This window comes from Neophocaena asiaeorientalis, unplaced genomic scaffold (genome assembly GCF_003031525.2).
Source record: "Neophocaena asiaeorientalis asiaeorientalis breed wild unplaced genomic scaffold, Neophocaena_asiaeorientalis_V1.1 scaffold142, whole genome shotgun sequence".
NCBI lineage: Eukaryota > Metazoa > Chordata > Mammalia > Artiodactyla > Phocoenidae > Neophocaena > Neophocaena asiaeorientalis.
Window position 1 is genome coordinate 3,841,263 of NW_020174563.1, and position 23,892 is coordinate 3,865,154.

At 36.8% G+C, this 23,892-nt stretch overlaps 1 protein-coding gene across 1 annotated transcript in view; it reads right to left on the reverse strand.

Annotated features, from left to right (window-relative positions):
- MIB1 (MIB E3 ubiquitin protein ligase 1) overlaps positions 1-23,892 on the reverse strand; it is a 117,930-nt gene that overhangs the window by 78,342 nt on the left and 15,696 nt on the right. Inside the window, exons 3-8 of the mRNA XM_024757922.1 lie at positions 19,831-20,002; positions 17,894-18,023; positions 11,724-11,828; positions 9,307-9,373; positions 7,789-7,993; positions 712-895 (exon numbers count right to left, since the gene is read on the reverse strand). Coding sequence (XP_024613690.1) covers positions 712-895; positions 7,789-7,993; positions 9,307-9,373; positions 11,724-11,828; positions 17,894-18,023; positions 19,831-20,002 — 863 coding nt within the window. The remainder of the gene's footprint in view (positions 1-711; positions 896-7,788; positions 7,994-9,306; positions 9,374-11,723; positions 11,829-17,893; positions 18,024-19,830; positions 20,003-23,892) is intronic.

Consider the following 23,892-nt stretch of genomic DNA (forward strand, 5'->3'; position numbering starts at 1 on the left):
GGATTTGGAACAGGATGAGACAGGAGCAGGGAGTGGGCAAAGTGGAGAGCTGAAGAGGAGGATATAGCAAGGTGGAAAGGAATGGGATACAGGGCAAGGCAGTAAGGGCAGTTGGCAGGATGGAACAGGTAGTACATAAGGAAAGAGACAGGAGGACAGAAGCAAGGAAAAGATGGAGAAAGAGAAAGATGAATGAAAAGAGGGCAGAACAAATTATTTTGTCACTGCTGAACATTTGATGAAAAATGTATTGAATGACTAAATAAAAAATTAAACTGTAGCTCTTTGGGAGCAAAGCTATCTCAGAAGGCACACATTCTGAGCTGCTCTTGCAGTCTTAAGTTTTAGAGAGGCATGGCCCCAAGTGAGGAGAGCAGCAGTGGTCCAGCACTGCTGGTGACTGGATGAGCATGTCGCTCTCATTCTGGGGTGAAGTATCAGGAAGCCTCTCTGCCTCACGCCAACATTACATTCTCCACTAAAAGCTCTATCGAAAAATATTAACTATAGCTCTTCTTTGGACCTTCCCAGGCTAATCTAACTGAAGTAAGTTAGAAAATAAAAGGCATATATATGTTAAGCTGCCAATGAAGATTACAATTCTTAAAGGATTATGCTAATTTACTTTCTAAAATCAAAGTTTTAAAAACTTTTAAAAACTACATAAACATGGTATATTTCCTAGTCCCAAATTATTTTATATGTACTTACTGGGAGCATAGCTTCAGCCCATTCTCCATGTCCTCTCTGTAGAAGTTTAATTCTTTCCAGGTCATAACAAACTTGTACAAGATCACCCACTTGGAACTGTGAGGGGCCTCCTTCTGCACCCTGAGCAGCATCCCCACTTCGGACAATGTTCGCTTTAGTGAGAACAGCAGGATTGAAGGTCCACCTAAAAATCAAAGCCAAAATTCAACATGGGTAAGTTTACTTAATTTTAGCACAAATTCTTAGTTAACCATTACAGGGAAAAAAGCTTTATAACTCATCAACAGTGTAAAGCAATCCTTTACAATTACATCCTGAATGATTTGTATTTCTTTTTATGATTTTATTATACAGATTTGGGAAAAGAGTTATCCATAATCTCACCACCCAAATATGATACACTTCTGTCTAGCACTTCTGTCTAGATTTATTCGCACTTGCATGTCTTATAAAATTGTTATTAAAAAAAGTAACACACTCAAAAAAAGTAATACACACTCGTTAAAAATTAAAACATTTCATAAACATGTAAAGTAAAAGTGAAAGCTCCATTTCACACAAACACACCTGGATCACCATTCCGCACCCCACTAGACACCACAGTTAATACTCCATTGAGTAGCCCTGCAGATCTTCTATTAATATGCAGAGTGATGGTTATAAGAGAGCTGTTTTTTTTTCCATAAATGGGATCATAATATACATATATATATTATTCTGTGACTTCTTTTTCTCAGAGGATGCATCTTGGAACATTTATTTTTCAATGCGACAGATATAGATCTATTTATTTTGATTTAATGGCTACAAAGTATTCCATAGCATCGATATACACAAATGTACTTAGCAATTGTCCTACTGACTATCATTTAAAGTAATTCCACATTTTCACTATTATAACGAACAATACTATAAAAAACATCACTGTATGTACAACTTTGTGCACATGGGGGTCAGTATTTCATTAGAGATTCTTAAAGGAGCCACCTAATCAAAGTATATATTTGTTTACAATTCTGATAGAGCCAAACTGCTCTACAAAGAGTACACTATTTTCCCATACCATTGCAATCTCATGGATAAAAATATTATCTAGTTTTAAATTGCCATGTATGGGTATCTTACATCCTTGTAATCACTGTATCAAAACAAACTTGGACTCGGATTTCTTCCTTCCTATACATAAGCATTTTTCTATGCTGCTACCATCTGCACAACCACCATTTTATTGACTACTTAATATCCCATCGAAAAGTTGTACCACAGTGTATAACACACTTCTCCTAGTCCCATATGGTACTCCAAGGGAAAAAAGGTTCCCTAGTCAAATAAACTTTTACAATATGGCATATTATACCCTCCTTTCCTTATTATAATGGTCCTTAGCATATAAAAGGCTCTGAGAGGTCACAACACACAAAACCCTGCTTACTAAATTCCTATAACCATGTAAACTTTCTTTCTAAAACAACCACAAAGAGAAAGAAGTGCCTCTGATCAGTTAAGAATAAACCTCAAATACAAAAAGTTTTCTTTTTAGTCTTATGAGTCCTGGTGCCCTTTATTTACCTCACTCCCAAAGTTCCAAAATCTACCAAACCTGTGTAGTGCCCGAACAGTAGTATTTACTCAAGTTGTTCCTTCTACCTACAGCGCTTCCTTGCCCAGGTGAAAACCAAATCTTTCAACCTTACTTAATGTAATATGCTCGCTTAAGTTTTCTCGGATTTGCCCAGCTGAAATGACCACTCTTCTTATGTACCTTCAGAATAGCCTGAATACTCACCTATCATAACTACTTAAAACATTTTAATACAGCTATTTCTGACTTTGTCTATCCAAATTAATAGAGAAACTCCTTCAAAGCAGAGGACCATGTCTTGTTTGTCTTTGTAATTCTAACACTAATCACAGGGCCTAATACAGGATAAGTATTTAATAAGTTGGTGTTGAGTAAAGAATAAAAAAAGATTATTTTCTAGAAGTCAAATGTCATGTTACTAATAACACTACTGCCCAAGAAAGAATTTTGACCGAGGAAGAATTCTGCAAGTAATAATCCTAATCTGTGTTAACCTAACATTTCCAAATAACAAACAAGATACTATTTAAGACAAAATATGCTAGTACATGCTACTCTGAACTTAAATTGTGTTGATTTTTTCCTTCTTTTTTATTAAGAGCTTTATTGAGATGTAGCTCACATATCATAGAATTCACTCATTTAAAGCATGTAATTCGGAGGTTTTAGTATATTCAGTTGTATAAACCAACCACCACTACCCAATTTCATTTTCATTACCACAAAAAGATAGCCCCTTAACGATTAGCAGTCATTCTGAATTCACCCCTCTCTCCCCAGCCCCTAACAACCAGTAATATACTTTCTGTTTCTATGGATTTTCTTATTATGGACATTCTGTATAAATAAAATCAGATAATATGTGACCTTTTGTGACTGGCTTCTTTCACTCAACATAATGTTTTCAAGATTTATCTGTGTTGCAGCATATGTCAGTACTCCATCCCTTTTTATGGCCAAATATAATATTCCATTGGATGGATATATCACATTTTATCCATTCATCAGTTGATAGACATTTGGGTTATTTCCACATTTTGGCTGTTATGAATAATACTTCTACAAACATACATGTACAGATTTTCGTATGGGCACATGGTTTAATTCTCTTGGGTACGAACCTGGAAGTAGACATGCTGGGTCATACAGTAACTCTATACATAGCATTTTGAGGAAATACTGAACTGTTTTCCAAAGCATCTAGACCACTTCTCGTACTTACCATCAATGTATGAAAGTTTGGTTCTAATTTCTCTATACCCTCAGCAAGACTTGTAATTATCCTACCTTCTTATTCTAGTCATTCTAGCATGTGAACTGGCATCTCATCATGGTTTTGAATTGCATTTCCCTAATAACTAATAATGTCCTGCATCTCTTCAAGGGTGATATAAAATGAATTGTGCCCCTCCAAATTTCATATGTTAAAGCTCTCTATCTCTTAATGTAACTGTATTCGGAGACTGGGCCTTTAGGGACATAAGTAGGTTAAATGATGTCATAAAGGTAGGGTGCCATGTGAGAAGGCAATCCTCTACAAGCCAGGAAGAGGTCTCACCAGAAACCAACCCTGATGGCACCTTGTTCTTGGACTTCCAGCCTCCAGAACTGTAAAAAAATAAACCTCTGTTGTTTAAGCCACCCAGTCTGTGGGATTTTGTTAAGGCAGCCCTAGCAGACTAATGCAATGAGTTTATTGGCCATCTCTATATCTTCTGTGGAAAACTGTGTTCAAATCCTTTGCCCATTTTTCAATTAGGTTATTTATCTTTTATTGTTGAATTTTAAGAGTTCTTTATACTATATTCTAGATATAAGTCCCTAATCAGACATATGATTTGCAAATATCTTCTCCCATTCCATGGGTTGTCTCTTCACTTTCTTGATAGTTTCCTTTGAAACACAAAAGTTTTAATTTTGATGAAGTCTATTCACTCTTTCTTTGGTTGCTTCTACTTTGGAGGCCATATCTAAGAAACCACTGTCTAATTCAAGGTCACGAAGATTTATGCCTATGTTTTAAGACTTCTATAGTTTTAGCTCTTGCATTTAGATCTGTGATACATTTTTTTTTTTTTTTTTTTTTTTTGGCGGTACGTGGGCCTCTCACTGTTGTGGCCTCTCCCGTTGCAGAGCACAGGCTCCGGACGTGCAGGCTCCAGACGCGCAGGCTCAGCGGCCATGGCTCACGGGCCCAGCCACTCCGCGGCATGTGGGATCTTCCCGGACTGGGGCACGAACCCGTGTCCCCTGCATCAGCAGGCAGACTCTCAACCACTGCGCCACCAGGGAAGCCCTGTGATCCATTTTAACTTAATATTTGTACATGGTGTGTAGCAGGGGTCCAATTTCATTCTTTTGCATGTCAATATCCAATTGACTCAGCATCATTTGTTTTGTTTTGTAATTGTAGCTTTATTTTTTAGATTGTTGTATACTTGACATATAACATTAAATTAATTAACATTAAATTAGATGTACACCACAATGACTGAATATCTGTAAATACTGTCGGCACCGTTTGTTGAAAAGACTGTTCTTTCCCCATTGAACTGTGCTGAACCCCTGTCAAAAATCAACTGACTTTAAATGCAAGGGCTTATTTCTGGACTCAGTTCTACTCCATCAATCTACATGCTTATTTTTATAATAGACTGTCTTGATTACTGTAGCCTTGTGGTAAATTTTCAAATTGGGAAGTGTGAGTCCTCCAACTTTGTTCTTCATTTTTTAAATTGTTTTGGCTATTCTGGGTCCATTGAGTTTCCATATGAATTTAAGGTTCAGTTTGCCAATTTCTGTATAAAAAAAAAAAGGGCAAGGATTTTGATAGGGATTGCACTGAATCTGTTGATTAGTTTGAGGAATACTGTCATATGTTAAATGTTGAATTATTCCCCCCAAAAGATATGCTGAAATGCTAATCCCCAACACCTCTGAATGTGAGCATATTTAGAAACAAGGTGTTTGCAGATGTAATCAAGTTAAAATGAGGTCATATCAGATTAGGATGGGCCCTAAATCCAATGACTGGTGTCCTTATAAGGTCACGTAAAATCATCTTTTGATCATTGCCTATGTAAAAGACTCTAGAAGTTCCATGAGCTCAATTAACTTTCTTCTACGCCTCCTTAGGGTTATTTCCTTATGGATGGCTAAGGTACAAATGTTGGCCTGACGAAACTAAAATAGCGGGCTGGAGGACTGTTGATGTGGCTCTCGGTATTAAATATCTCCCTACAACTGTCTGAACTTGACTAATCAGAGACTGACTTGAATGAATCTGAAAATAAACTATGTACCCAGAAGAAAAAAAAGGTCATGTGACAACAGAGAGGCACAGAGACTCACAGGGGACAAGACCATGTGAAGACAGAGGCAGAGAAATGAGTGACGCATCGACAAGCCAAGGAAAGCCAAGGACTGCCAACAACCACCAGAAGCCAGGAGAGAGGCATAGAAGAGATTCTCCCTCAGATATCCAGAAGAAAACAGTCTTGCCAACATCTTCACTTTGGACTTCTAGCCTCCAGAATTTGAAAGAATAAGTTTCTGTTGTAAAGCTGCTGTTTGTGGTAATTTGTTATGGCAACCCTAGGAAACTAATACACCATCTAAACAACATTAAATCTTCTGATCCATAAACATGAAACGTCTTTCCATTTAGGTCATCTTTAATTTCCTTCAACAATGTTATATAGTTTTTGGTATACAAATCTTGTACTTATTGGGCTAAATTTATTCTTAAGTATTTTATTCTTTGTGATGCTATTGAAAATGGAATTGTTTTTTTAATTTCATTTTCAGATTGTTCATTGCTAGTATACAGAAATACAACTGATTTTTCTTTTTCTTTTTTTTTTCCTGGTACACGGGCCTCTCACTGTTGTGGCCTCTCCCGCTGCAGAGCACAGGCTCCAGACGTGCAGGCTCAGCGGCCGTGGATCACGTGCCCAGCCGCTCCGCGGCATGTGGGATCTTCCCAGACTGGGGCACGAACCCGTGTCCCCTGCACTGGCAGGCAGACTCTCAACCACTGCACCACCAGGGGAGCCCTGATTTTTCTATATTGATCTTGTATCCTGTGACTATGCTGAATTCATTTATTAGTTCTAATAGTTTTTTTTGTGGATTCTTTAGATTTTTCTATACACAAGATCGTGTCACCTGTGAACAGAGAGGGTTTAACTTCTTCCTTTCTCTTATTTCTTTTTCTTGCTTAATTGCCCCAGCTAGACCCTCTAGGACAATATGGAATAAAAGTGAGGAGAGCAGACATTCTTGTTTTGTTCCTGATCTTAAAGGAGAAAGCATTCAGTCTTTCCCACTGAGTACGCTGTTAGCTGTGGGTTTTTCATCCATGTCCTTTATCAAGCTGAAGAAGTTCCCTTCTGTTCCTAGTTTATTTAGTATTTTTATCATGAAGGATGTTGGATTTTGGCAAATGCTTTTTGTGTATCTCTTGATATTATCATGTGTATCCTTAAGATTTAAACACAATTAGAGCTAATTCTATAATGTGGTTAGCAACTTAATGTTAATTTTTCTTATTTCATATATAATCCTTCCCCTAAAGAATCTCAGAGAGTTAGTTTCTTTATGTACATGTCAGTAATAAAGCTTTGACAACTATTCAATTTAACTACCGAATTTTTTCTTTAAAATACTGTAAACAAAAAAAAAAAAAAAAAAAAAAAAAATACTGTAAACATACTAGTAAACTGGATATATTTTGGCCCCTACGGACAAATAAATAAAAGGCACAGGCCCAGTCTCCAAGAAACACAAAACCCAGAGACCAAATAAATAACCATTTTAGTAGATAATAGGAGACCTAAACAGATAAATAGCATATGCATGTACCAGGGAGGGGGGAAGGAGAGAGGAAGTAAGCATAAAAGTTCAATATTTATAGGAGGCAAAGGAGTTAATCCAGAGAAGGAGGGAGACAAGGAGGAAAGGGTATTCTGCACGGAAGGAGTGGTGTGTGCAAAGGTTACAGAAGTGAGGAAACACACGCAGTGCTGTGTGGCTGATAAGCATTAGTGTGTGCACAGGTGTCTGTGGCAAGGCAGAGCTGTGTTACCATGAGATGACGCTGGAGATATGGGCCAGAGGAGTTTTACTGTTATCCTGTTCATTCAGGGTAGACTGATGCAGTCCAACAGAACACAGAACTTTTTAGCTATACTTGGACCTAATACTGATACAATGTATTCTGCCCCCTAAAGGAAAAAAAAAGTGCACAGAACATTGAATCATAAATATATTCATATAAATATATACACATACACACACACACACACACACACACACACATACACTGTTCTTACTTGTTTCCCTCCACTTTACCAACATATTCCGGATTTTCATCTATTATTGAAGAGTTAGCTGTAAGAGGTTTTATTATATCACATTATTTGCTTTCTTTAAGGCTCTTTCCTCTATATACTAACTTTATTTGCCATTACTGAAAATTTAAAAATATAACCAACCTATTGCCACTTGGATACTGTACTACAATGTCATGATCTTCATCAATGCCACAAACAGTTCCAGTTGTAGTTAAAGTCTCAAACATGCCATCAGTCCATCCTCCATGACCGTGCTGCAAAGACTGTACAATTTCTAGGTCAAGATCTATATTGACCAGGTCACCAATCTGCAATCCACCAGGATTCCTGTTGCCATTCTGCTCACCTATAATTGCAGAGGGAGTTGACAAAGGAAAAGGAAAATCACAGCAACAACAGGCAACTGCACTGTTTTAAATAAGAAAAAGCCCAAGATATTTGAGTTTCAGTTACTATCTAATCTTAAAATGTTTTGAGAATATACTGTGAGTATCAAATTCTAGAATTAGAGAGCTTTAAAAAAAAGCAAGAAAAGAAAACAGACTCAAAACCAGAAATAATGTAATGATTTACAACAATGACTGAACAGGGGCAGAATCTACAGAAGACTAGGCAACCATCTATCAGAACACAAAGTTCTGAGCATTGACAATATTCACCTTTCTGCCTGGATGACTTGCTGAAGAGCCAACATAACTAACTAAAGTATATGAAAGAGAACCCTGGAATTTTTTTTCCTCTGAAGGGCTTACTGTTATTAGTTACCAAATAGTTCTTGTGATTTTTGCCTAAAGAGCATTTTCAAATATTTCACAGCCCATTTCTGAGATTATTTGCAAAACTACTTATGGGATAAAGGATTCATGATCATAAAACACTATGCTGAGGGATCTGAAATGGGTATGCTGATTCTACACTTTCCTTGTAAAACCCAGATACAAAACAAAGTTTCTGAAAGCAAGAGAAAGAGGTGATCTCCTCAAAACCGTAAGATTTTCTTCTACATTCTCCTTTTTAAAAAAATTAGGTATGCTGGAAGAGAACAGCGCTTTTGGGCAATAAGGCAAATCAAATGATTCGGAAAGAGGAACAGAGCGTTCACATGAGAAAGGAAAGCATTCAGAGACTAAAGGTTTAATCAGAAGAATGTGGTAAATGTTCATCTTGCCAACAATGAAGAATCTATAAAGTGAAACTAGTTTTGGTTTTCTTGTTCTTTTTTTATTTTACATGAAATTATATTTATCATATTATCTTAATCTTAGAGCTGTTCTTATATTTTCAAAGGAATTTTACAGAAATTCTAAGGAATTTATAAGCATTAAATTGTTAGGTCCTATTCTCAGTAGTATAAGAGATATAACATTGATCATATAACCCAAAATTTTTCAACAATATAAGTTTATGGTTAAAAGACAAAAGTTTCAAATATAGTATGCCATATAAATGGTATATCAATTATACCAAAAAGTCATGACAATTCTTTCAGTTTAAATAAATTAAAAAGAACAAATGCTTTAAAACAAAATAAAACCAAAAGAGTATGTCTTTAAAAAGCTTTAATGGTAACTAATTTTTTTAAAGCCCAATTTAAACACTTTTCCGATTCCATGAACTCTGACCCATTATTTAGAAATTTTCTCTAGCCTGTTAACTCACCTAGCACAGGACAATGATCTCTGTAGAAAGAACCTCCTTTGGCATCCTGGACACACTTCAAGTCAGACTAAGAAAAAGAAAAGAAAGCAGAAAAATCACCCTTGAAAACTTCAACTACAGCTTAAAACCTAAAATACGCAAAAATGTTCATTTAGAACATATCCTCAGCAGAAGTGAAGAGTAGCTCTCAGTTAATAGTCACACTAAACATTGCTTTCAAAAACACCCATCAAAAACTATAAACTTGGGGCTTCCCTGGTGGAGCAGTGGTTGAGAGTCCGCCTGCCTATGCAGGGGACATGGGTTCGTGCCCCAGTCAGGGAAGATCCCACATGCCACGGAGCAGCTGGGCCCGTGAGCCATGGCCGCTGAGCCTGCGCGTCTGGAGCCTGTGCTCCGCAACGGGAGAGGCTACAACAAAGAGAGGCCCGCATACGGCAAAAAAAAAAAAAAAACTATAAACTTGACCTTCAGATAGGTCACACTTTAAGATTTCTTTTAAACTTCAACATTAAAATGCCTGGATCTTTACCATTATCATACTTTCAAAAACACATGCTGGAAAAAAAGAACTAAAACAAAAATCTCGTATTTCAAAAATACATAACATATTCCATTTTAAAGATATTTTTACCAAAAAAGAGCTCAACTCATTTGATCTTTCTAATCAATTTTATGAGATATACAAGGCAGGTATTGTATAAAGGAAATTAGCCAAAACTAAATAGTCAGAAAGTAGAAAAGGAAAAAACCAAATCCAGTCTGTTGATTCCTTGTCCAGTTAATTTCCTATCTATATCACTTTTAGTCCTTACTTTACCATAACTTCGTTAACTCAAGTTCCTTCCCACTTAGCTTTTATAAGAAAGTATTTAAGTATTTGAATGGGGAGGCAGTTGTGGTATAATGAAAAGTACAGGAAATGTGAACTTAGAAGAGCAACCTTGAGGGTGACTGAAAATTCAGAAACAGATTACCTAAAAGTGCCTAACAGTACCATATACATGTATAAAGTGATCAGTACATACATACTATATTAAGGAAAGGAGCTCTTTTATACAGACACATACACACACAAACACACCCCAACCCAACTCTCTTTTACAGCCTCCTTTGCCACTATAGCTCACATTTAGTTCAATTCTAGCCAAGGAGACATGGGTCAAGCAGTTTTAATATGATACTTTAACCCAGTGGTTCCACTTCTAGGAATCTATCTTAAGGAAATATACCCATAAATGTATAAAGACATATGCACAAGGATGCTTACTGAAACACTGCTTGCAACAATGAAAAAAACAAAAAAAACCCCAGATACCCATCAACAGAAATCTCATTATATAAACAATGGCATAACCATATAATGGAATACTACTCAGCCATCAAAAAAGAATGGGATCAATCTATATGTATACTACTCAATAAGTACCTGAGCACACACAGCACGTAAAGCTTCGTTTGAAGCAAGTTAATAATCAGTTGGAATTCTACAAAAATTCCCAATTTAAAAACAGGGAGAGGCATGAAGATAATAATGAAAAACTAATGACCAATGCTGTATATAATTGTACAAATTGGCGAGTAAACTACCTGTCTAGATTCACAAGGCTCGCTTTTATGTATAAAAGGAAAAGATTAAGGCAACGGGACAGTGGGATATTCTTTCCCCTCCTAATGAGCATAAGAGTTGGAAAAAAAAAATGAAATTTTAGAATTCTTTGAATGAAAAATGTATTCAAGGTGGAAAGGATATAAAAAACATTAATATTTTAGCATTAATATTTAATTACACTCTATAAATTAAATAGCTGAGGTCAACATCTGAATAATGATCCATGACATGCAGAAATATAGGACAATCCATTGAATAAAAACTACCATTATGCTCCTTAAGCACTTAAGTAATTCAAAGTGCTTCTAGGTCAGTCATTTTCAGTCATCAACACTACACTTTAAAAATACAGAGGAGGGATTCCCTGGCGGCGCAGTGGTTGAGAGTCCACCTGCCGATGCAGGGGACACAGGTTCGTGCCCTGGTCCGGGAAGATCCCACATGTCGCGGAGCGGCTGGGCCCGTGAGCCATGGCCGCTAAGCCTGCGCGTCTGGAGCCTGTGCCCCGCAACGGGAGAGGCCACAGCAGTGAGAGGCCCGCGTACCGCAAAAAAAAATAATAATAAAAATAAATAAAAATAAAAATACAGAGGAAAAAACTCCTTAAAAAATAATTTTAACACCTATTGTATTAAATTCTCACTTTACAGATGTTCCCTCCAATTGCATACTCATGATTCAGATGGCTGTATTCTGACAAAAGGAGATGACAAAAGAAAAAAATGGAAGAATACAATAAGGGCTATTTTTACTTCCCTTCTTTCACCCGTCCAATATTTTCAGCTTTTGTGGTTCTTACACTTACCATGCCCTCAAAGCCAACTCTGTAAAGGTTCTTAGCACCATTGTCCCAGAGAACGTAGGCCGCACTATGTGGGCTTGATGCACTCCAGTCTTGGATTTCTGTTACCTAAGGGAAATTTTTGAGGAAAAAAAAAAATTTTGAAAGAGGAGAGGAGAGGTTGGTTCTTTTCATTATATTTAAATCTTTAAAAATATTTCAGCTACAATCCTGTGTAACAGGATCATGAAAAATACTTATGTACCAAATATATGTCACTTCTAACATATAACTGAATTATACAATTTTCCAGAATATTATAAGCTAATTTCTAAAACCACTGTAGAAATTGTAAATACAGAAGCTTAGTGATTATTACAGTGATGGGTTATCAGAAAATACATAATTCATTACAAAATTTAAACTCTTCACTCTTAAAGGATTCCCTCTAACAACAGTGTATTCTTTTAAACCTATTCTTTGATACAAAATTTAAAATCTTTGACCAAATATCCTGAAAAATTCAAGGTAAACCCACTCTCTGGTCAGCTAAACGCTGATAAGCATGAGGCTCAAAAGCCAAGTTTAAAGAAGACTTGAGTGACTTGGCTCCTCCAGCAGCACCCCTCAGTTGCCCCCAAAAGCAGGCCATCTAAGCTGAAACACTGTGACTGCAGTGGAGACCCAGACACAATCTCTAGGCCCCACACACCAGCAGGCTGATTAGTAAGAGCGTTTAATACTTTAAAAAAAAATAAAATAAAATACTGGAGTTGCTATTGCTTAAGGGCCAAGAATCAACTACACAAAACTGACGCACAACGAGCACTAAACTTGGGTATTCTCAAGTGAACCAGTCTACAGCTCAGTATGGGAAGTCACACATGCGCAACTCATTACTCTTCTCCACCCTGACACTTATAATCAACCACGCTACATAGTTACTTAGAATGCCAGGCTGATGTTAAATGTAATTTTTAAGGCATGCCCTTAAAAACAGACTATTTCAAATAAGATACATAATGACCATTTAATTTTCACCCTGTACTAAAGAAATAGTTTTGCAAGCTACGTATTTTATGGTGCTTTTGTAGAGACAAAAAGTTCTTATGCTTAAAATTTAATCAAATATTTGAGCAACATTTCAAATTGTTAGTAAATGAGTCTATCTATTCTTTTTAATTTTTTTTTTTTTTAAAGGCCGAATGGTGCAGCATGCAGGATCTTAGTTCCCCGACCAGGGATCAAACCCATACCCCCTGCACTGGGAGTGTACAGTCTTAACCACTGGGCTGCCAGAGAGTCCCTATTCTTTTTAATTTTAAAATAAATTATACGTTATAAAAATATATCATATGTAAATTTTAAAGAATAATAAAAAACAAAATGAACATCAGACTAAGAAAAAGAATATTACCAGTACTTTTCAATTCCCCTGCATGCCTCTCATCAATCCCACCCTCCTGCCTTCCAACAGAGGTAACTACCATCCTGAATGCAGAGTCCATCACTGCCATGCTTTGCTTTCTGATTTTCATAACCACTGTATAACCTTCCAAAGCAAGAGTTTCTAACACTCTAAAGTGAAACATGCAATTTTTAGCAAAAAAAAAATCCCTTCTGATTCTAATATAGTCAGATTCTATTTCATTCATTTTTAAAAATACAATGCTAGATTAAATAACTCTGTGTTTTTATGAGAGGGACAAAAAAGCATGTGACCAACTGAAAAACAAAGACTACAAACTTTAAATCAAATTCATCCTAAACTTCAAATTACTTGGGATATAAGCAAATTCATTACTCAAGCTCTGAATCACTAAATGAAATTCCTTCATTTGTTAATATGATTTGGTTAATCAAGGAGGAAAGTGGAAGGCATAAGAAGATAACTACATTAATTTCATACTTTCAATTCTGATTAAGAAATATGTGCGGAATGGCTGCTAAAACCATTAGGTAAAAGGTTGCTGAGAAACTCTGTAAAGGATCAAACTGACAATACCTGCACTGATCAATCTTAACGTCACCAACAGTAGGATAATCACACTTTATATGCCTCCTGATGTGATGCAATGAAAGTACACACACAACTGATGAGGTACTCTTGACAAAAAAACCTGAACCTGAACCTGAATCTAATCATGTCTCTACACCTAACACCTAGTTTATAAGAATACAAGGCTCAGAGGAAGAAGTTCAAGAATATCATAAAGAATCAATCAGCCAAATCCAAAGAACCTTGATTTCTTCAACAAATAAATGGCATTTTTTAAAATGTTGATAATTTTTGAAGTTGGATGCTGGGTGCATGGGAATTTGTTATACTACTCTTTCTATTCTGGTGTATGTTTGAAATTCTCCATACTAAATTTTTTTTAAAAGAAGAAAATATATCTAGCGTACCTGTATGAAATAATCAACATATATTCAAAAGCATTTGCAAAATGAAAACAGTCTTGAAATACTAATGTAGGTAGTTAAGAATACACTACACACTTCCATGATGACCTTACATCATGCTTGCCAAAGCCATGGTGCAAAGCAAAAACCCATGGTACATGTTGGCACATGGTAGGCCATAGATTGTATCAGTATTACAACATCAGCCTAGGTTGGTTTATACCCCTTAATATGGCTCATACTAGCCATATTGTTGAGAACATGTAGTAATGAGAATGGGGTGGGAATCTTGAACCCTCAAGGGAAAAAAAAGATAAGAAAAGAGGATTGGGACAGAGCAGCCAGCACTGAAGACTGGCCAGCACAGGAAGGCTTAAAAACTTTCTTCATTCACACACATGGTCAAAAAGAATCAGACAAAAATTACATTTCATCTCAAACATGTGCTTAAATAATGTTACCCTGAAGACCTCCTATTATATTAAGTTCCCTCACTTAGAGTCCCATGTGTAAGATGGTTTCATTTACTTTTCATTTTGTTCTTAAAATGTAACAAGTATTAAATCATAATAACCAAAAATGTAATACTGATGACTCAAAGCTTCAAGAATGCCTACTTTTCATCCCCCTAAGAAGTGCCAATATAACAAAAATCCAGAAAGTTCCATTTATGTGGCTTCAGACTTTAGCTGCAACTGCTTTTGAAAAGCTGATGAAAAAAAATTTTTCCCAGCCCTCTGACCATAAAATTAAGCATGAGGAAGAATATAAAGTTAAACACAATTTTAGAATGAAAGTATTAAAATATTTACTTCTTGTGCACTCTTGCAAAAGACATTATTAGAACGTGTACACCACCAAAGGAAAGAGTAAGCTAAGTAAGATGATATAATGGGATACAGAAAACATGGGATCCGGGTTTCCCTGGTGGCACAGTGGTTAAGAATCCACCTGCCAATGCAGGGGACACGGGTTTGAGCCCTGGTCCAGGAAGATCCCACATGCCGCGGAGCAACTAAGCCCATGTACCACAACTACTGAGCCTGTGCTCTAGAGCGCACGACCCACAACTACTGAGCCTGTGTGCCACAACTACTAAGTCCGTGTGCCACAACTACTAAAGCCCATGTGCCTAGAGCCCGAGCTCCACAAGAGAAGCCACCACAATGAGAAGCCTGTGCACCACAATGAACAGTAGCCCCCACTTGCCACAACTAGAGAAAGTGCGCATGCAGCGACGAAGACCCAATGCAGCCAAAAATAAATAAATTAAATAAATAAGAAATTTTTTAAATGCTTAAAAAAAAAAGAAAACATGGGATCCAGCCAGGAAAGAGGCAAGGGTATCCATCAAAGGGAGCTGCCAGGATGACTGCTGGGTACCAGGCATCAAGGGCAATCTGTCTGAACTGTAGCCATGTGATTCACAGGCCAGACATGCTGAAGGCTCTTATCACCCAGATGCCCACTGCCATTGCACCATTTTATCAACCTAAGGTCACACTGCCTGAGTGAGCCTGACCCAAATTCTCCACTGTACTTGGCTTGTTGGACTATGTAATGATGAGGTTCCCACTCTCCCCTCCACCCCCCATTCTCTGCCACCTAAATCAACTGAGGTCTCTCATCTTACCCCACAGAATATTCTGCTTTGACCCACTCCTAAAACTTTGAGGTGGACCATGGTAAGCTTAGAAGCAAAAAATGCATAGTAACTCATGTCCTCTGACCATATTCCTGTCCAGTGTCCTGCACTTGGCCCATACTTCTGCCTTGCCTGATGTCCTGACCGTGCTGATTCCTGTGTTTCCCAGGACTCACTAATGAGTTCTTGCAGGGCTTGCAATTGGGAAAGGGTAAACAGAAGGCTTTCAAAGGTATTCATAACATTCTATTTTTTTAATCTGTAGACTAGGAAAAAAAGTTTGCTTTTTAAAATTTTATTACTATTCTTTAAGCTTTAACATACATTTTATACATCCTATGTGACACAGTATTGCTATGATTACAGAAGTTGTTAACTGCACAAAGGGTCTTGCCAAGGAGGAGAACAGAGGCTGACCTCCAGCCTGAGCTCCACTTACCAACACCTTATGCACGGGGACAAGGCTGTTCCTGTGTCCACACTCAAAGGGGTACCTTTTCTCTACCACTGGCTTGCCAAGCATGTCCCCACATCACTCCATCCATCCAGAGGTGGTGCCTTTCCCAAATTCGCACTGGTCTATTTTTCTTTTTAGAAATGTGCTTCTCAAACTTTAATGTACATCTGAATGACTTAGGGCTCTGGTTAAAATGAAGACCCTGGGGCTTCCCTGGTGGCACAGTGGTTGAGAGTCCGCCTGCCGATGCAGGGGACACGGGTTCATGCCCCAGTCCGGGAAGATCCCACATGCCGCGGAGCGGCTAGGCCCATGAGCCATGGCCGCTGGACCTGCGCGTCCGGAGCCTGTGCTCCGCAACGAGAGAGGCCACAACAGTGAGAGGCCCGCGTACCTCAAAAAAAAAAAAAGAAGATCCTAATTTAGAAAGTCTAGGAGGAAAGGGACCTATTACCTATTATACTTCTAACAAGCTTTCAGGTGACACCAATGCTGCTGGTCAACAGGCCACACTATAGTCACAGAATTCAGATTTATATTTCTGGTTGTCCATCTCCCCTAATTAGAATATAGGTTTCAGAAGAGTAGGAATTTTGCCTCTTTTGTTTATTCCCATAACGCTCATGCTTGGAACAGAATCCTTCACCTAAGTGTTCAATAAATATTTACTAAATTAAAAAAAAAAAAACATTGCTTCCTTAATAAAAATCAAAGTACTTAAAACATATAGGCCAAAATATTTCTGTCTGACTTCCAAACGTTAAAATTAGACCTTATTACTTGAAATTAAATCAATATAACAATACTCTGAATTTAGAAAACATCTATTTGACAAAATGTTTAAAAATCTCAAATTCAAAAGAATCTATATAGCACCAAGTTGTACAAAAGAGGCTTTCGAGTTCCTAGGAAGAGTTCCTCAGATGACAGAGACTCTAAAATCATCATTCCTTAATGCTAAAAACAATATTTTAAAGAAGGTAACAGAACTGATATTGACTTCAAAATCTCAAACGTGAAATGCTGTTCATTTCAGTACATCTAGCAAAACACAGAGAATACACATTTAACGTGTGACTGACTGAATCAACGAATGCATCATCAGCAAAAGCAACATGAAATCCAAATAAGTAAAACCAACAACCCTTTCACCCTAATATCTCTGGCTACCCCAGCCTGTTAAAGAGGCTGTACAAAATTCCCTTCAGAATAACTGCTATAACTGACCGCTAGACAGCTCTACACGCCTCCTGAGAAGGGTAAGGAGTTAAGTGGACTGAATAACAAAGTAGCTGCCTATTACCCCTCAGAAACAGACCTTTGGGGGAATGGAATATAAAACAAGTACATTCAAATGACGTTTTAATAACAAGAAAATCAAGAGCATGAGATACTGCTTAGGGAGGACTAGCCCAAACAGGATGTTCAGAAAGGCATTCTGGGCAACAAAACGGCCACATGAAGCCTAAAAGTGGAAAGGTAAAATCTACCCTACAACCTTCTCACGGAACGCCAATATGTACAACAGAGCAGGAACAATCTTTTTTATTCCGGGGGAAAAAAATGAAAACTTAAGAAACTGTTATTGGCATTTAAAAAATGGGCCAAGAAATTCAACTACAGTAGTTATAAAATCTACTGAATATACAATATTCTAGAATAACATGATGAATCAAAAACAATTTTTACCTTTCCCCTACGTCCATTTCCTCCATCCTGATCTTCCCACTGCCAGTCCACTCCTCGTACCACTCTGGCACCTGCAAAGATCCCTCTGGCTGTAATCTTCTTAGATTTTCTACGAGACTCTAACAGAACCCTAAAAAAAGTATTTACTTTCAAATTTATATAAAAATAGGTAACAGCAGTTTATTTTTTAAAATAAGATTATAAAAAAGGTTATTCTGAAAATATAAAAGATTTTTCTTTGTTCTGGTTAATACCATAACAGCACGGTACAGGAACACTTTCCACGTTACACAGGTTATGATGATGACGACATTAGTAGTTGGAATAGTAATAATAACGGCTAATATTTACTTAGCTTTTCCTATACATAAAAGCACTTACAGAGGTATAAAGTCTGTTACAGTCCCTAAGATGAAGGTATTATTATTCATTTTACCAATGAGGAAACTAAGTCCCAAAGAGGTTAAGTAATTTGCCCAAGGTCACAAAAGTTAAATTGGAATGGAATCAACACATGAATCCAGTCTAACCACTTCAGGGTATCACCACACTCTTCAATACTTTAGAGATGGCAAATTCAAAACCCTACAACTGTCAGGCAAGTACTACAAATGAGGGCCTAAGAAAGACAGCACCACAGCAATGACAAATGGCAAATGGCACTTGACCTCAGGCTGGGGAAAACAATAGGGAGTGGTAGGGACTTTGGTGAACTCCAGAGTATGATTTGTCTAAAGGGTACAGGTGTTCCTGTGCTTCAGCCAACTGCTGCCAGGAAAAAATGCAGAACCTGTGTTGACAGTCTTTGGAGCGTGGGGGAACAGAACAGGGTTAGAATTCATAAACCTGATTTTTCTGTGAAATCACCCGATTTTAAAAGGTTAGCAATTGTTCAAAAATTTAGATCACTGTGTAAGTCAAGTAAAATACATCTGTGGCCTGGATTTGACCTACAGTAACCTGTCTCTAAAGTAGTGTATACCTACAAGAGACTACAGACCTTGAAAAAGATTCTATACTCAACTATCTAGACAAGCATGGTTTTCCAAGGCCTTCTATCCCTTATTCTTCTACATCCTTCTCATTCCTAAAAATCAAAAAGATCTGGGGGTTTTTCTTCTGCTCTGCTTTTATCTCATTATTCTGTTCATTTTCAGAATATCTTTACTACACCCTAACTTTAAAAATTGTAAGCAAAAGACAAAAATAAATAATCTGTTGAAAGTTACTCACTTAATAAATGGCAGGACCAGGATCTGAACCAGGACAGTCTGACACAAAAATCCATTTTCCTATTACTCCTGCTGCCTCCTTGTCACTGACTTGATTCTTGCTCCTATGCATTAGTCATAGCTACATGAGAATACTCAATCACCTGAAACTCTGCACCCATTCACAATTAACACCCTTCTCTCTTTGCTCCTAAGACACTTAATATACATCACTATATACAGTCTGAAACATCACATGATAATCACTGTTGATCAAATAATACCTTAATTCGTAAACTCCTTAAGAATAACGTCTTATTAATCTTCAAATTTACACAAGTATAGTCTTAATGCTCTGTAGTCTTAATAAATGTCTCTTGATTCAATAAATGGGCTCTAGTGTTCACAAGATAGAATGCATACAGAGAAAACAATCAGCCTCCCTTGGGCCACCCTTTCACTTCCAAACACTGAGCAGTGCCAAGTCTCTACACTAGAGAAAGAACAGCTCAGATTATTCTGGAAAAATACATGTATCTCTATCTTCACAGAACTCTTTTCTCGCTATGTGGTAGGCCTGGTCCACATCTAGCCTGGTAATTGCTACTTCTTGACTAAACCAGCTGTCAGAAGCTATTTCCTGATCCTATTTTTAACGCTGAATGGTATAAAAAATTCAATAGAAACAAGGAATTGCAATTGAAAAAAAAAAATGGATTGCCATACCGCTCACTTCCTGGTGTAGTAATTCTATAAAAGCGATGCCTTAAATGATGCTTATCTCCATGATAACAAACTGTGCACAAATCATAATTTGTACACTCCGCACATTTCCATCGAATGCCAATGATTGGTTGCTGGCGGCAGGTATCACACATGGTTCCATCATGCTTGATGCCTATTAAAACAAGGATACATGCTTACATTAATTACAAGTATTATTTATTTGAATATTATTCCCTAAAGGAAAAAATAAGAACACAGCATTTTACAAAATAGTTCAATAAAGCAAGAAATAATATTTCAAATGTGCCATATATAGTTTCAAGATAACAGATTGCAAATATTTTAACCAGTACAAATTATAGACTAAATATTTTCTATCCCTTCTTTGTTCACTAGTAAGAACACTTCTCAGTAGCACTTTCCTTGCTCTCATCCACAAACTGAAATTTAGGTTCAATACAGAGAAAGAAAGAAGAATTCTTTATCACCAAGTAGATGTTTCAGACTTCAAACACACAAAAATCTTTTGAGGAATGTGAACCTATTCTCCAGGTAAAAATTCCAAAAGAAAAGACAGTTTTATCCTCATGATATCAGAAACAAACTATCAATTAACTTTAGCATGTATCCCTATGTATTGGCAACCTTTCCCCCATCAACAGTAAACTTTAGACAATGATTAGCAAGCAAGTTTCCCAGTTTGGGAAACAAACTTGCGTTTGTCGTGGGTTTTCTTTTTTCCTTAAAGAACAAGAATAAATTAACACTAGAAAAAGAAAACAAGCACTTGGTAATATAATCTATACTAAAAATGTTCACATGGATAGATGAGATACATGTTAGAACTATAAAAGTACCACTATAAATTAATGAAAATAACTGACATTATAGGGTAATAAGATTGGGGAATAATGTTCCTTTACTATTCTACTAAGATCACTTGTTCAATAAATTAAAACTAGGAGTTTTTAAAAACAATGTGTGGCCTATGAACATCAGTGTCACTATTTCATGACACATGCTGTATGGTCATGCCCAATGTTGAACTACAAACAAGGGCTAAGTTGTCTGTATAATACTGACACTCCCCTAGATCAAGTTCTGGCTCTGTCAATAGCTATCTCTGTGTCTATGAAAAAGTCATTTTAACTGAGGTACTTACATATAAAACAACAGTATTTATTTCAAAATATTTGGTGGAGAGGGAGGGGAAGTAAGGTGCGTTTAGATGAAACAAGATTGCTCGTGTTTAAGTTGGGTAACAGGTAACATGGGGGTTCATTATACTATTCTCTATTTTGTATAAGTTTAGAGATGTTCAATATTTAAATAAAAGAAATGAGTCATTTTAGTTCTCAGAACCTCAACTTCCTTTGGAGGAGGTAATATGTTCTTTAAAGGAAAGGTATGTTCTAAGAATAAAATGAGAATGTGAAGAACACGCAAGAACTAGAATACAACAGTAGTAATACTATAGCTAAACTCTGCAAGAACTAATGCACTATTGCTACTTCCTGGTAAGGGGAAAAATCCTACATAATTCATTTTCTATATCCTGGTTTAAAATCCCTATGAGTAAGGAAACCAGATTCTAAATAAAGTGCCCTAGCTGAGATGGTTAAGAAAAATGGGAGGGAGGGAAGGAGGAAGAATGGACACTGAAAGGAAGCTGGGATGTCTAGTAAACTACAAAAGAGCATGACACCAACACCAAATATGTTTTATGTGCAATCCTTCTGCAGTCTCCTACCACACAAATGCCTGGCTGTAGAGACAGAGAAGACAGCAGACATCAGTACCTACTGATTCATTCAGTAACTATTTCTTTACTGCTACTGTGGGCAGGCCCTCTGCTGCTTTCAAATATCACTCTTGCTATGGTAGGAAGAACAGAAAGGAAGAAAATAAAAGGGGCTAGAGAAACAAAGTCAAGTAGTAAGAAGCTTACACAGTAGTCCAGGTAAGATAATGGTAGTTTAAGCCAGGGTGATGATAGTGGACGTGGAGAGAAAAAGAGTCAAGAGAGATTTAGGTCTTGGTGGCCATGGGTTAGAAAATAAAAGATGTAGAAGGTAACAAAAAAACAAAAAAAGTATAAATAAGATCATTAAAGAGAATACAAATAGATAAGTATTAGAGATATTTAGGAACAAACAGCACAATAAACTGAAACCTAGAACTGCTCCCTTAAAAAACAGAAAGGGAGCCACCAACAAAAACATAACACATGCTTATCAAATAATACAAGCTCAGGGCTCCACTGAGAAACTCATTCAAAAAACTAAATCAAAAAAAAAAAAAAGAATCAGGAAAGGTTTTTTAGAAATGGTGGATGAGTAGACCTTTCAAAGGAAGAAAGAAACCTCAGAAGAGCACAGAGTATATTCAATGAACAAGGAGCAGCTTTATTTGTTTGGCAGGATTATGAAATATAGTCAGAGACTTAGAGATAAACTTTATAGAGTCATGCTGGGAGATAATACGATAAAACATAATCTCTGATCTGTATATTTAAATTGTTGCATTAAATGGGGAAAACAAAGGTATGCGATTTCAGAAACTACTCACATAACTTACTGGCTAGGTAATGTTCAGAATTGAGCTTTTTAAACTACTCTGGGACCAATATTCTCATCTATAAATTGAGAAAATACTTCCTTTCATAGATGTTATGGACTGGGAGGTTCCCCCCACAATCCCTAACCTCCAATGTGATGATATTTGGAGGTAAGGCCTTTGGGAGGTAATTAGGTTTAGATGAGGCAATGAGAGTGGGACTCCCATGATGGGATTAGTGCCTTTCTAAGGAGAGGAAGAGAGACCAAAGTGTCTCTCTCTCTCTCTCTTTCTGTCATGTGAAAACAAAGCAAGAAGGCAGCTATCTGCAAGCCAAGGAGAGAGCCCTCAATAGGGAACCAAAGTGGCCACCCCCCTGAACTTGGACTACCCAGCCTCTAGAACTGTGAGAAATAAATTCCTATTGTTTAAATCACCCAGTCTGTGGTAGATTGTTATGGCATCCCAAGCAGACTAAGACAATATGGAAAGGGACATTGTGAACCTAAAGTGATATAATAGAGGTAAACATACTCTGAAAGGCGTTACAATAAAAGGTAAGTATAAAGAATTATACTGCAATTAATTTAATCTTAATATAGATATATTAAAAGTACTAGTCATCTATTTAAATAATTTAATGATCAAAGTCATCACATACCCCAGGCAAATTCAGCAATACTTATACAAAAATTAAAGAGCTGAATAAATATCTCAATTTCCCAGAGACTGCATACAGAAAATATTCAATTATTCATGTGTGGATTACCCCCATTTTATTTCAGCAAATTACCTGCCCTCTCCATTTGCTAATTACTCTTTTATCTCAGGTTTTCCCCCAAAGTTTGTGGCTTCCCTGCAGCTGTACCTGTCCTCTCTGTTCCCTTAATTGTTTTCACTCCAGAACAGCAACAGAGGACACAACTGCCATGTGAGACAGTCCTACACAAGAGTAGTTCATCTACCACTTCTCATTCTAGCCTATGGCTAATTCTGACTGCATCAATAATTCTGACTGCATCAATCATGAAAATTATCATCAGCCATAGGCCCAAAAGAAATTATACTCTAGTCTAACAGACTGTAAACTAAAATTAAAAACCAAATAAAAAAAAAAAAACAACCAAATTTATAGCTGCACAACTCAGAGCTACCAGCGTTCACAAGTACTGCATGCTTCAGTCTTTCACAATATAAATCAAAAGGCCAAATCTATTCTTCCTTTTGGGGTGTATAAATGAATACACAGAAAAGGATTTGTTTGGTGTTTTTCAATCACAGAAGGATTTTTTTTTTAAGTACCAAATAATCCATAACCTGGCTAATCATCCCATGGGTTACTAAGAATTTGCTATATTTTGCTTTAAATCAAATATAACCATTCCTTATAATGTTCACTTTGAAAACATAATTTTGTAATTATTCCTGATATTATCTCCCAACACAAACAGCAAAAGTCTACAAAGTTAAGAAAGAAATTATCCTAGCTCACATAAAGATATTCTT